This window comes from Notolepis coatsorum, assembly GCF_963971535.1.
Source record: "Notolepis coatsorum genome assembly, chromosome: 4".
NCBI classification, from domain to species: Eukaryota; Metazoa; Chordata; class Actinopteri; order Aulopiformes; family Paralepididae; genus Notolepis; species Notolepis coatsorum.
The window spans coordinates 8,538,835-8,553,347 of NC_140168.1; the positions used below are offsets into that span (position 1 = coordinate 8,538,835).

At 41.3% G+C, this 14,513-nt stretch overlaps 1 protein-coding gene across 1 annotated transcript in view; it reads left to right on the plus strand.

Moving 5' to 3' along the window:
• Positions 1–1,407: 1,407 nt before the first annotated feature.
• cbarpa (CACN subunit beta associated regulatory protein a) overlaps positions 1,408–14,513 on the plus strand; it is a gene marked incomplete at both ends in the record, with an annotated part of 44,812 nt that continues 31,706 nt past the window's right edge. Inside the window, one exon of the mRNA XM_084313371.1 lies at positions 1,408–1,455. Coding sequence (XP_084169497.1) covers positions 1,408–1,455 — 48 coding nt within the window. The remainder of the gene's footprint in view (positions 1,456–14,513) is intronic.

Consider the following 14,513-nt stretch of genomic DNA (forward strand, 5'->3'; position numbering starts at 1 on the left):
TACTCTATTTCATTAGCACTAAAAGTGAATACTCTTTCTGGAATCAGAAACTTCAGAATGTCATCCTTCAAAAGAGACCAGGCTCATGCATGTGCTATAAGTATAAAGTATGTTGTTTTGGTTTGCCAAAAAAGTATGCAGTCCTCAAAAATGAAAACTAAAAAGGCCACTTTTGGCGGTGCAGGTTAAGCCATGTTTAAGGGTTAACTTGTAACTTGTGCCGGCCGCGTGAATACTTTCCCTAAGCCAGTTGTACTTTTGCGCGATCTGATTGGCCACTGACGTTTCTGGTCATGTGACATGTGCGCCAATCGTGGGACGGCAAGTTCTGCCACCGGTTAAGCTTAGGCACTCTTTCGAAGTTGGTTAAGGTTAGAGTTTGTCTTTAGAGCAGGGCGATAGAACACCAGCCCTGATTCCAAACTCTAACCTTAACCAACTTCGAAAGAGTCGCCTAAGCTTAACCAGTGATAAACTAGGCGTTAGGTAGTTTGCAGGCTGTTAGACCCGGAAATAGGCCGTCCCACGATTGGCGCACATGTCACATGACCAGAAACGTCAGTGGCCAATCAGATCGCGCAAAAGTACAACTGGCTTAGGGAAAGTATTCATGCGTGCCGGCCACCGGTTCTGCCTTCAGGCGCTGCTGTGTCTATCTGAAAGCGTCATTAATTTAAAGGTTTTGCCTAAATGAGTCACCATGCAATAATTAACCCGAGGGGTCTCTCCTTCCATATTGGTTGAACTCTTTGTGCTTAAAAATGAAATTGCTTTTGGAGAATGAAGGTCTGCCTGACTCCCCATCCCTACTCTCTCTCCTCTTCTCTTCTCTCTCCTCTTCTCTTCTCTCTCCTCTTCTCCTCTCCTCTCCTCTCCTCTCCTCTCCTCTTCTCCTCTCCTCTCTTCTCTTCTCCTCTCCTCTCTTCTCTTCTCTTCTCTTCTCTTCTCTTCTCTTCTCTTCTCTTCTCCTTCTCTTCTCTTCTCTTCTCTTCTCTTCTCTTCTCTTCTCTTCTCTTCTCTTCTCTTCTCTATCCTCTTCTCCTCTCTTCTCATCTTCTCATCTTCTCATCTTCTCTCCTTTCCTCTCCTCTCCTCTCCTCTCCTCTCCTCTCCTCTCCTCTCCTCTCCTCTCCTCTCCTCTCCTCTCTTCTCTTCGCCTCTCGTCTCCTCTCTTCTCTTCTCTTCTCCTCTCCTCTCTATCTTCTCCTCTCCTCTCCTCTCTCTCTTCTCCTCTCTTCTCTCCTCTCATCTCCTCTCTTCTCCTCTCCTCTCTCTCTTCTCTTCTCCTCTCCTCTCCTCTCTCTCTTCTCCTCTCTTCTCTCCTCTCATCTCCTCTCTTCTCCTCTCCTCTCTCTCTTCTCCTCTCCTCTCCTCCCTTCTCAAGGTTCTCTCACGCTGTCCTGGACCATGAACAATGACCTGCCCGTTCTGACAAGTCTGACTGAGAACTCTACCGTGAGTACCGCTACTCACTCACTCTCTCTCTCTCTCTCTCTCTCTCTCTCTCTCTCTCTCTCTCTCTCTCTCTCTCTCTCTCTCTCTCTCTCTCTCTCTCTCTCTCTCTCTCTCTCTCTCTCTCTCTCTCTCTCTCGACCCTAAGCACAGGCCAGACACACATGTACATCGGGGATGTTGTGGCTGCATGTCATCTCTTGTTAACGATGACGTTACCTTGCTAACCCTGACCTAACCTATGCTCTGATGATCAACCGCTAGCTGAACCACATTGAACTCACGGACGTGTTCCAGCGTTTCATTTGACCCACCACAGCAGGGCTGGGAATCTTGGCTTTGTCTTCCAGTTAGCCTCTCGCTGGAAGCCCTCTGGGGGCAGAGAAACACCTGACCCAGCAGCAGCAGTGATTAGGGGCCAGTTCAGGCCCTTCAGGCTTCCAGAGCGGGTGGGATGGCAGGGATAATATTGACCTAAAGGCTGGTAAAGTGGTGGCAGTAATATACTATTACAGGGTGATAGATAGTAATATACTACTAGACTAGAGGGTGATAGATAGTAATATATACTACAGGGTTATAGTAATATATACTACAGAGTGATAGTAATATATACTACAGAGTGATAGTAATATATACTACAGAGTGATAGTAATATATACTACAGAGTGATAGTAATATATACTACAGAGTGATAGTAATATATACTACAGAGTGATAGCAATATATACTACAGAGTGATAGTAATATATACTACAGAGTGATAGTAATATATACTGCAGAGTGATAGTAATATATACTACAGAGTGATAGTAATATATACTACAGAGTGATAGTAATATGTACTACAGAGTAATAGTAATATATACTACAGAGTGATGGTAATATATACTACAGAGTGATAGTAATATATACTACAGAGTGATAGTAATATGTACTACAGAGTGATAGTAATATATACTAAACAGAGTGATAGTAATATATATTACAGAGTGATAGTAATATATACTACAGAGTGATGGTAATATATACTACAGAGTGATAGTAATATATACTACAGAGTGATAGTAATATATATTACAGAGTGATAGTAATATATACTACAGAGTGATGGTAATATATACTACAGAGTGATAGTAATATATGCTACAGAGTGATAGTAATATGTACTACAGAGTGATAGTAATATATACTACAGAGTGATAGTAATATATACTACAGAGTGATAGTAATATATATTACAGAGTGATAGTAATATATACTACAGTACAGAGTGATAGTAATATATACTGCAGAGTGATAGTAATATGTACTACAGAGTGATAGTAATATATACTACAGAGTGATAGTAATATATACTACAGAGTGATAGTAATATATACTACAGAGTGATAGTAATATATACTACAGAGTGATAGTAATATGTACTACAGAGTGATAGTAATATGTACTACAGAGTGATAGTAATATATATTACAGAGTGATAGTAATATATACTACAGAGTGATAGTAATATATACTACAGAGTGATAGTAATATATACTACAGAGTGATAGTAATATATATACTACAGAGTGATAGTAATATATACTACAGAGTGATAGTAATATATACTACAGAGTGATAGTAATATATACTGCAGAGTGATAGTAATATGTACTACAGAGTGATAGTAATATATACTACAGAGTGATAGTAATATATACTGCAGAGTGATAGTAATATGTACTACAGAGTGATAGTAATATATACTACAGAGTGATAGTAATATATACTACAGGGTTATAGTAATATATACTACAGAGTGATAGTAATATATACTACAGAGTGATAGTAATATATATTACAGAGTGATAGTAATATATACTACAGAGTGATAGTAATATATACTACAGAGTGATAGTAATATATACTACAGGGTTATAGTAATATATACTACAGAGTGATAGTAATATATACTACAGAGTGATAGTAATATATATTACAGAGTGATAGTAATATGTACTACAGAGTGATAGTAATATATACTGCAGAGTGATAGTAATATATATTACAGAGTGATAGTAATATATATTACAGAGTGATAGTAATATGTACTACAGAGTGATAGTAATATATATTACAGAGTGATAGTAATATATACTACAGAGTGATAGTAATATATACTACAGAGTGATAGTAATATATACTACAGAGTGATAGTAATATATACTACAGAGTGATAGTAATATATACTACAGAGTGATAGTAATATATACTACAGAGTGATAGTAATATATACTACAGAGTGATAGTAATATATACTACAGAGTGATAGTAATATATACTACAGAGTGATAGTAATATATACTACAGAGTGATAGTAATATATACTGCAGAGTGATAGTAATATATACTACAGAGTGATAGTAATATATACTACAGAGTGATAGTAATATATACTGCAGAGTGATAGTAATATATACTACAGAGTGATAGTAATATATACTACAGAGTGATAGTAATATATACTGCAGAGTGATAGTAATATATACTACAGAGTGATAGTAATATGTACTACAGAGTGATAGTAATATATACTACAGCGTGATAGTAATATATACTACAGCGTGATAGTAATATGTACTACAGAGTGATAGTAATATATACTACAGAGTGATAGTAATATATACTACAGAGTGATAGTAATATATACTACAGCGTGATAGTAATATATACTGCAGAGTGATAGTAATATATACTACAGAGTGATAGTAATATATACTACAGAGTGATAGTAATATATACTGCAGAGTGATAGTAATATATACTACAGAGTGATAGTAATATATACTACAGAGTGATAGTAATATGTACTACAGAGTGATAGTAATATATACTACAGAGTGATAGTAATATATACTACAGAGTGATAGTAATATATACTACAGAGTGATAGTAATATATACTACAGAGTGATAGTAATATATATTACAGAGTGATAGTAATATATATTACAGAGTGATAGTAATATATACTACAGAGTGATAGTAATATGAACTACAGGATGGTGGCTGGCTGCTCCAGCTGATTGATGGTGTTGTTTTTACTGTTTGGCTGAGCTTGTAGAAACAGCAGATTTCATTAAGCCACAGATGCTGTGACACCGGGCGCGCGCGCGCGCGCGCGTGTGTGTGTGTGTGTGTGTGTGTGTGTGTGTGTGTGTGTGTGTGTGTGTGTGTGTGTGTGTGTGTGTGTGTGTGTGTGTCTGTGTTTGTGTACCTTCACAGGTACTATGTGCGTACAAAGATGTACATGTCTATTTGTTGTTCTGTGGGTTGTTTCCTAATGAAATACTATCCCTACAAAGCTTTAGCGTAAGACAGTGTCTTAGCAGAGCAGCCCCATCGATACTGAATACATGTGTGTGTGTTAGGTTGCTTATTAGACCACCTGTCTGGCCCGCGGCAGTGGGCTGAATGCAGACCTCTAACAAATGTTTTTTCCCCTTCCAAGTATGGAAGTGAGGTTATAGACACAGGCCCCAGTGTTACAGTGCGTATAGGGAGGTGTAGTGGTTACTTCCTGGTATATAGGGAGGTGTAGTGGTTACTCCCTGGTCTATAGGGAGGTGTAGTGGTTACTTCCTGGTCTATAGGGAGGTGTAGTGGTTACTTCCTGGTCTATAGGGAGGTGTAGTGGTTACTTCCTGGTCTATAGGGAGGTGTAGTGGTTACTTCCTGGTCTATAGGGAGGTGTAGTGGTTACGTCATTGCTGTTTTTCCGGCCGGTCCGCCATCTTGAAAAACGCAATGTATTTCCCCCATTGCCCATTTCTAAATCGTCTCGTTTAAAACAAATAAAGCATGAACATTTGCATGGTGTACCTTTCTGTGCTTATTCATCCACAATCTATATAGCTCAACATGAAAATATTCGCAATTAATCGTAAAAGAAAATCGCACAATAATGTTAGTGATAGAAGAAGGGAACTCATTTTGTGCAAAAATGGAAAGCTTACCAATGTTCATGAGGCAGAATTGTTACAATGGCCGATAATCCATTTCCCCAATGATAAATACCTATACGGGTGGACCTCGCGGGCGGTCCAAAGTGACAAAGCTACTTATACAGTAGAAACCAGAGAGTATTTTTTAACGGTAGCCTATCTGAAGCGAAAAAAGTTAAGTATGGATTTCCGCAGGGAAGCTGCCTTGGACCTCTGTTATTCACCATTTATACAAATGATTTGCCGTTAATTTTAGAGCAAGCGAAGGTGGCTATATATGCGGACGATACAACCCTGTACATGGCGTCCTCCTCTGTGGAAGATCTGGGTGTGGCACTAAATAAAGAGCTACAAAAAGTAGAAGAGTGGATTAGAGCGAATAGAATGGTTTTAAACATAGCAAAAACAAAGTGTATTTTAATGGATTCTCACCATATGCTAATTGCTAATCCAAAATTTTAAATAATGATGGGGGGAACTGAAATTGAACAGGTAGAAGAAGCAAAGCTACTAGGTATAACATTGGACAGTCATCTGAGCCGGTCAACACATATAAATAACATAACAAAAAAGATGGGGAGAGGGCTGGCTTTAATTAGAAGATGTGCAGAATTCCTAACTCCAGAGTCAGTGATCCATGTTATCCAGGCTCTGATCCTTTCACATCTGGATTACTGTCCGGGGATCTGGGGAAGTGCTGGAAGAGAAAAACTAGGAAAACTACAAATGACACAGAACAAAGCAGCGCGCCTTGCTCTGAATTGTAGGAAAAGGTCAAACATAGTAAGTATGCATGAAAAACTGTCATGGTTAATGGTAGAACAAAGACTAAATGTAAATATCATAATGTTTTTTAGAAATATATATAAGAACAAAAAACCTGCTTGTCTATATGATGAGATACAATTCACAATCAACAGACACAGTTACTCCACCAGGCATGTGTCAATGGAAAGATGTACTGTAAGGATGCCAAGAACAAATGCAATGAAAAGGACTGTGATGTATAGAGCCATGACTGCATGGAATTCCTTACCACCTGCACTAACTAGGGTTGAAGACAAACAGACATTTAAAAAACACCTTAAAAATCATATAAGAAAGAGTGGTACTGTCAGTTAAGTAAACATAGTGGGTGATTGAGAAGATGGGTATGTGTGATTGGTGAACTTAGATTTTTAATATATTTGTATGTTGTATTGAGATGTATTGTTGTGCTTTAAGTGAACATATATGCCTTGAAACATGATTGAGTAGATGGGTATGTGTGATTGGTGAACTTAGATATTTTATTATATAATATTTGTATGTGTTATTGAGGTGTATTGTATTGTTTTTGTTGAAGTCAGAGGTTCTATGTAGGATTGTTAGTAACTGTATAACTGCATATATAACTGTTTCCACTAGATGGCGCTCTAGGCAGAGCCACTCAAGAACACCACCAGGTGGCGAGTATAAATAGATATGTCTCCTCCTACTCTACCTCTTTCCCCCCAGCCTCTCAGTGAGAGGAGAACTCTAGAACTGCTGCTCATACCATGTGAATAAATAAACCACGCCAGTTAAAGGCTAAAGATAGAAACCATGCCTCTTGACCACATTATTGTCGCCCTATAGCCGGATTCTGTCAACAGTTTTATTGTATTGTATTAATTGTATTGTATTGATTTTATTGTATTGTATTGATTTGTGTGGACCCCAGTAATAGTAGCCTATGCCTGTGGCAATGGCTAATGGGGATCCGAATAAACTAAACTAAACTAAACTAAACGTCAGACTACACCTCCCTATAGTGTTTGGTTATATTAGGCCTATACAGTAGCTTTAATGCCAAATAATCGCCATGCTCTAAAACGCTGTTCTCAATAGAACGATCACTCCACCACTCCCAGGTTGCAGTCTACTGTAGAATATTTATGTTGTTGCTAGATTGTGTATGTGATTGAAGTTGACAGTGTGACAGAGTTTGATAGATGTCCCGTGTTCTGGAACTCTGGACTAAGCTTTTTTTTTTTTTTACTAACTCATTTGCAGGGGAATACAGTGCTGGCAAACAAGAATCCGTTTTGCTTAGTGTGCGGTTCAGTATTATGTGTCACCTGGGGGGTTGGGGGTTGAACAGATTCTGGCTCATGAGCTTGCAGTCTAGGGTTACTGAGGGGGGCTTTTGTGTGTGTGTGTGTGTGTGTGTGTGTGTGTGTGTGTGTGTGTGTGTGTGTGTGTGTGTGTGTGTGTGTGTGTGTGTGTGTGTGTGTGTGTGTGTGTGTGTGTGTGGATGCCTTATCCACTTCGCCACCATCTTTGTTTTTGTAAATTGGTTAAGAACGCATTTCAATGAGCCGATGAATAGTTTACTTCTGTGTATTTTTTGAAAACGTGAAAAAACGGCGCCGGTGAAACACAATCCGAGTAACGTGATCAGGAGGTTTGGTCGTCTTTCTTGACTATTCCGGTTGTTGAAGTGGAATCTGTTAGGGTGGCGTCTAAATCAAATCAAATCAAATTTATTTGTAAGGCCCGACAACACACGTTAATGTCCCCATGGGCCGTACACGTCTTCTTTAAACAAGTCAAGAAGAAACATAACAATAGGTCAAGAACAGAACAAGAACACCATAAGGTCCAACAAATTTAAAATAAATGCAAATAAATGAAAGAATGCAAGCACTCCCAGACATACCCCACGCGAAGGTAAGGAAAAACTCACTAAAACCTAACAATAGGGAAAAATGCTCCACAGGCAGTGTGGAGGAGAGAAACCTTAGAAGGGCCATTCAAGGGGGGATCTCCCTTCTTAGATGTCGGTGATAGTAGTGTTGCAGACTAACAGTTGGTAAGCATGCACTCAAGTGTGTAGTGAAACACAGATGAGTGCATGCAATAGCAACTGAACATTTTGAAAGATTAAAGATAGAGCTGATAGCAATAGCAACTGAACATTTTGAAAGATTAAAGATAGAGCTGATAGCAAATCTATTTGAGGCACAGGGGCGGCGCAAAGAGGGTCGCGTCCTCCCCGTCTTAATCACGGGACATTCAACACTCCGGTCATAGCTCCAAGACAGCCGGAGACAGGGGGCGGCGCAGAGAGGGTCGCAACCTCCCCGACATCATCGCGGGATGTCCAGCACTCCGGTCACCACTATGAGACCGCCGGAGACAGGGAGACAGGGAGACAGGGAGACAGGAGGGCACGCAGAGAGGGTCGCATCCTCCCGGCCTTCATCGCGGGACGTCCGACACTCCGGTCAGCACTCCAGGACAGCAACTCACAGGGAGACAGGGAGACGGGACAGGCGTTAGACAGCTCGCGTGATTGTAGTGGGCGGACATAGCAATAGATACAAGTGGTAAGCATATATGTGAATAGAGTAGATATATGAAGTAAGCATATTATGTGAATAGAATAGAAGTACTTAACCCAGCAATGAAACCGCGTTGACAGACCAGTTGACAAGACCATGGACAGACAATGGTAAGTAGCTGATCCATGGCCTTGGTGGTGCATGTAGAGCAGTCACTGCAATCTTGGCCAAGACCCCGAGGCATCCATAACCTTAGTCAGCACTAGGAGACAGGCACTCAGAGAGATGGGGGAGGGGGGGGGGGAGGAGTTAGAGAGTTCCCATGTTTGTGGTGCTGCAAAAAAGCAGACATGGGGGAAAATAGACATCCTAACTAAACTAGACAGATTAATCTAAAGGTCAGTCCCCGACCAGGTGAGATCAGGGTAGGTTGAAGGAGAGAGAGAAAAGATGGGTCTTAAGCAAGGATTTAAAAGCTTCGACATAGCAGGCGCCCCTGATGACGGCAGGTAATTTGTTCCACAGGTAGGGAGCGCGGTAGACAAAGGCTCTGTGGCCGGCGGATTTCTTTTTAACCCTAGGAATCGATAGAAGCCCCGCATTTTGTGAGCGCAGAGCACGAGCGGGCGAGTATCGGGAGATGAGATCGGATAGATAGAGCGGTGCAAGCCCATTAAAAATGTTGTAGGTGAGGAGTAGCACTTTAAAGTCAGATCGGGCTTGAATAGGAAGCCAGTGTAGGGCGGACAAAACTGGTGTGATGTGATCAAATTTTCTAGTTCTAGTTAGTATCCGTGCAGCCGCATTTTGCACGAGTTGAAGATTTTTGATGCTTGAATTAGGTAGGCCTGAAAAAAGTGGATTACAGTAGTCCAAACGTGATGAGACAAAAGCATGAATCAGGGTTTCAGCATCAGCCAGAGTTAAAATGGGGCGAATTTTTGCGATATTACAAAGATGGAAGAATGCAATTTTGGTGACATGTGCATTAAATGAGAGGAAGGAATCAAAAATGACTCAGAGGTTTTTTATGGTGGAGCTCTGGGATACATGACAAGTATTAAAGTTGAGGGAGATGTCCTGAAACAGGCCTCTGTGGTTTGGGGGGCCAACAATTAACATCTCAGTTTTATCTGCATTAAGGAGTAGAAAGTTTTGCGACATCCACTTTTTGACGGCAAGCAAGCAGGCCTCAAGGTTTTGTAGTTGGGAGGAATCATTTGGCTTAATAGGTATATATAATTGGGTGTCATCAGCGTAAAAATGAAAGTTTATGCCAAATTTGCGTATGATATTGCCGAGGGGTAGCATGTAAAAATCGAAAATAGCAAAGGGCCCAGGACAGAGCCTTGTGGGACACCACATTGCACTGGGAGGTCTCAGATGTTAAATCATTATAGACCACGCAGTGTGTTCTATCAGTTAAATAGGATTTAAACCAAGCTAGTGCGAGACCCCGAATGCCAACATGATTCTCAAGCCGACCTAGAAGAATCGAGTGATCGATAGTGTCAAAGGCTGCACTGAGATCAAGCAATAAGAGCACAGAAGTGAGTGGAGTGTAAGGCTCTAAAGCCAGATTGAAAAGATTCATTAAGATTATTGTTTGATAAATGGTCAGTAAGTTGCGTTGCGACAATCCGTTCTAACACTTTGGATAGGAACGGAAGATTGGAGATGGGTCTGTAATTTTTCAAGATTAGAGGGTCGAGGTTCGGTTTTTTAAGTAGTGGTTTAATGACGGCTGATTTAAAGGCCAGGGGCACCACGCCAGTAGACAAGGAGGTGATGAAGATATTGAGTAGGGCAGGGCCTAGAGTTGGGAAGAGTTTTTTGATGAGAGTTGCTGGAAGAGGGTCAAACAGACAGGTTGAGGGTTTAGCCGCGCCAACCAATTTAGAGAGGGCACTAAGTGAGACGTTTTCAAGGCAGCATAGCGTATGGCTGGAATCGAAGTCAGGGGGAAGGCCCATCAGAGGTTGGGAGGGACTCTGATTGTTGAGTAAAGCAACAATTTCATCTCTAATGAGGTCAATTTGAACCCAAGAGCAGAACACAAGGTACAGGACAAGGAGGCGGTTTAGGGTGTTTAATAGGTACCAGGCTTGACAAGGTTGAATTACTGAAATGTACAACAAGGGAGTTAGGAAGGTCACTCCATGTGACCCCCAGGCAGTGTGCAGGCTGGAGACGTCCAGGGGTGGGCAGTAGTCCGGGGGTGTGTGATCCTACACACAGAGAGAGAGGGGTTAGAACAAGGCTGCAGGGTCAGGGAACCTGGAAGCACACAGGTTCGAGTCCTAGTACCACGGTAGGTGAAGCAACACTCGGACGGGGAGTGGCAGGGGCGCAGGCCTCATATCCAGGCTCGCTGATGACCTGATGAGTCTCAGGTGTGTAGGACGACCCAGGTAGACAGCGTGGGGATGAAGAGACAGGAAGCTTCCCCTATAAGGGTGTGGAGACCTGCTGCCAGACAGGAGAGAGAGAGAGAGAGAGAGAGAGAGAGAGAGAGAGAGAGAGAGAGAGAGAGAGGCCCTGGCTGTGGTTGTAACAGAATCTAGTCTAGAGCTACGTTTGAACATCGAAGTGAACGACACTCATGCATCCCACATGTCCTTGGACTAATATGGAGGCTAAATAAACAAGGTGAATTACAGTAGGTTAACATCATTTAATATGATGAGTTTGATTTACGTTTGTTAAATACATCAATTATTATCCTTGAGAATACAATAAATGTAAAATGTAATTATTGATCGTTTTTTAATAGCAAAATCGAGGCTCGTCAAAAGACAGAAAAGACGAGCGTTGTTATTATTATTGTCATCTGGAAGGAAGGACCATCGATCGTAAAATTCAAGATGTGCAAATCTGATTTGAGTATTGCTTTTGTGTGCGTTTGAATTTTTGAATGACTTCTCTTTATTTTTTACAGTAATTGTGATGAATGCATTTTTTTGTAATCAGATGACTGTAATCCCATGACGTGTAATCTATTCCTTCAGTCCCAGGGGGGGGGGGGGGGGGGGGGGGGGGGTACTGTACTGACCTTGCTGCTGCTTCTGGCAAGGTCACAGACCGTACCCAGTAGATTCTCATGTTCTAGATCTAGAGGGGGGGGGGGGGGGGTCCCTGTGATCTGGGAATGCTCTGGGAATGCTCAGATCTCGAGATGCTCTGTGTGGTTTTCTTCAAAGTGAAGGCCACTCTCCACGACCCTGCAGTGCTCCCCCTCCCCCCCTCCATCATTTTGATCTCTCTCTATATTTATAAACGTTGCATTTCATCAGTGATTCTACATTATGCTTATTATTAAGAAATATGCTCGATCATTCCCTCCCAGTCTGGACCAGCTTACTGTACGACGTACATCTGAACCGTCATGGGCCCCTCCTTCATACTCCTCTCCCCACCATGTCTCCTCCTCCTCGTCCCTCCTCCCACTTCCATTTTTAGCCTTCCGGAAAAGCCTGACTTCCCCTTTCTTTGAGAGGAGCATGGGAATTTAATTAAGGGTCTCATTGACGTTTCCATTAGCGTCCCCCCAGCCTCACTTAGCCACGACTGGGAGCGTTCATCAGGACAAGCGGAGATTGTCGTATTGTGTGACAGAGAGAGAGAGAGAGAGAGAGAGAGAGAGAGAGAGAGAGAGAGAGAGAGAGAGAGAGAGAGAGAGAACCAGGGGGCTCAGAGCGTCTCTCTCTGTATTAATTCCACTCCTTATTAAATATTACAGTGCTGAGGCGACAGTGTATAATGCCACACAGAGATTTCTCATGGCTCTCTCGGCTTCAAAGAGGAATCAATTATCTTCCCAGCAGCAGGGCTAATGTCTCTCAACGATAAACATGACGTCAGAGATACGTACAGGCGACTTATTGTGGTATTATTTCTATTGAGGCATCCGGTTCTACACAAATGAATCCACTCTTCTCTTCTCACAGTGTCATTATTAGTGTTTCCTATAGCAATGCTTCTTCGCGAAGGACCTAGAGGCAAGGGGCCTCTTAAACTCTTTCACTGCCACACTATACCAAGGGGTTAACCCTTTCACTGCGACAATACAGAAGGTTAACCCTTTCATTGCCACATGACAACGGGTTAACCCTTTCATCACACTACAGACGGTTAACCTTTCACTCTACCACCCTACAGACGGTTAACCTTCTGTAGTGTGATGAAAGGGTGAAACACATGACACATTGAGTGCATTTACACGCACATTCATGTTCAGAATACTAGCCAATTTTAAAGTCATAAATGGGATATGGTGGCCTTTTTTTTTTTTTTTTTTTTTTTTTTTTTTTCATATCCCGATTACCAATATGCCTGTATACTGTACATGAGTAGACAGAATATTGGCAGGATTACCATGGAAACGGAACTCACACAGACCACAAAACCCAACCATGAATGGGTTTAGATGCCTCATCCCAGCTAATATTGTTTTTGTGTTTTCATGTGATGTATTGTATACATTCACTTTTATTTATTTAATAAAAAATAATTATTTAACCTTTATTTACCCAGGGTAGGTTCTCTGAGCACGGATGGTCTTTTTCAGCTACGCCCTGCTTCACATTCACAGTTCCATTCACACCATGGGAGCTGCCCAGTACAACCACAGTCTGACACCGTTGGCCACTGAGCAACTTGATAGGTATATTCAGTTCATTAAAGTCTAATATTTTATATCCAGCTCCTCTCATGAGTGCATAGGTCTCTGGAATGTGGTCAGTAGTGGGTCGAGTGACCACGCCAAGCCCAGAAATACATTGACCTGATGACCTGATGACCTGTGAAGGCCTCGACCACCTCCAGGGCAGTGCTGTGCACGTAGCCTCCATCTCTAGCCTCGAAAAAATGCAAAATATATGCAATATATAATCTAATAATCCAATAATCTAAATCTGATATATAATCAAAGAATGCTAAAATGCTAAATATATGATCTACTTCATCAGATCATATATTTAGCATTTTTTTTTTTTTTTTTATTATATATTAGATTTAGATGATTGGATTATTAGATTATATATTGCATATATTTTGCATTTTAGCATTTAGTTTTTTTAGATTATATATTAGATTCGATTTAGACGATTAGATTATATATTGTAACTATTTATTGTAGGGCAAATATAACTGAGAGGGCATACATGCCCTCATCTCGCACCTTGTTGCTCATAATGCACATGTCCAGAGTTAATTACATTGATTTGTTATATTGTTTACACTGCTTTTTTACTACCTTGCTTGACGCCCCGTCCTGACACTAAAAGCTCTGGGAGAGCTGGCCTGCATGTAGCTATGAGGTCCTCCAGAGGTTCCATCATAAGAGTTGTTGATTAAAAGAACACGCCAACATTTTGGGAAATCAGCTTACCATCTTCTCCAGAGAGAGACACAAGAAGATAAGATACCAGTTTCCTCTCTGTGCGTTCAGTAGAAACCTATCTGGCTGCACGTTAGCCTAGCTTAGCACAATGAATGGAAGCGGACATGGCCGGTTAGCCTAGGCATTGTCCAACTAACACCTCTCCCGAAGGCTAACCGACCATGTCCGCTTCCATTCATTGTGCTAAGCTAGGCTAACGTGCAGCCAGATAGCTTTCTACTGAACGCACACAGAGAGAGGAAACTGGTATCTATCTTCTTGTCTCTCTCTCTGGAGAAGACGGTAAGCTAATTTCCCAAAATATTGGCGTGTTGCTTTAAGTTTCTGATCTTGGTGGGAATTCCATAGTAGTCCATTAGGCTCCACA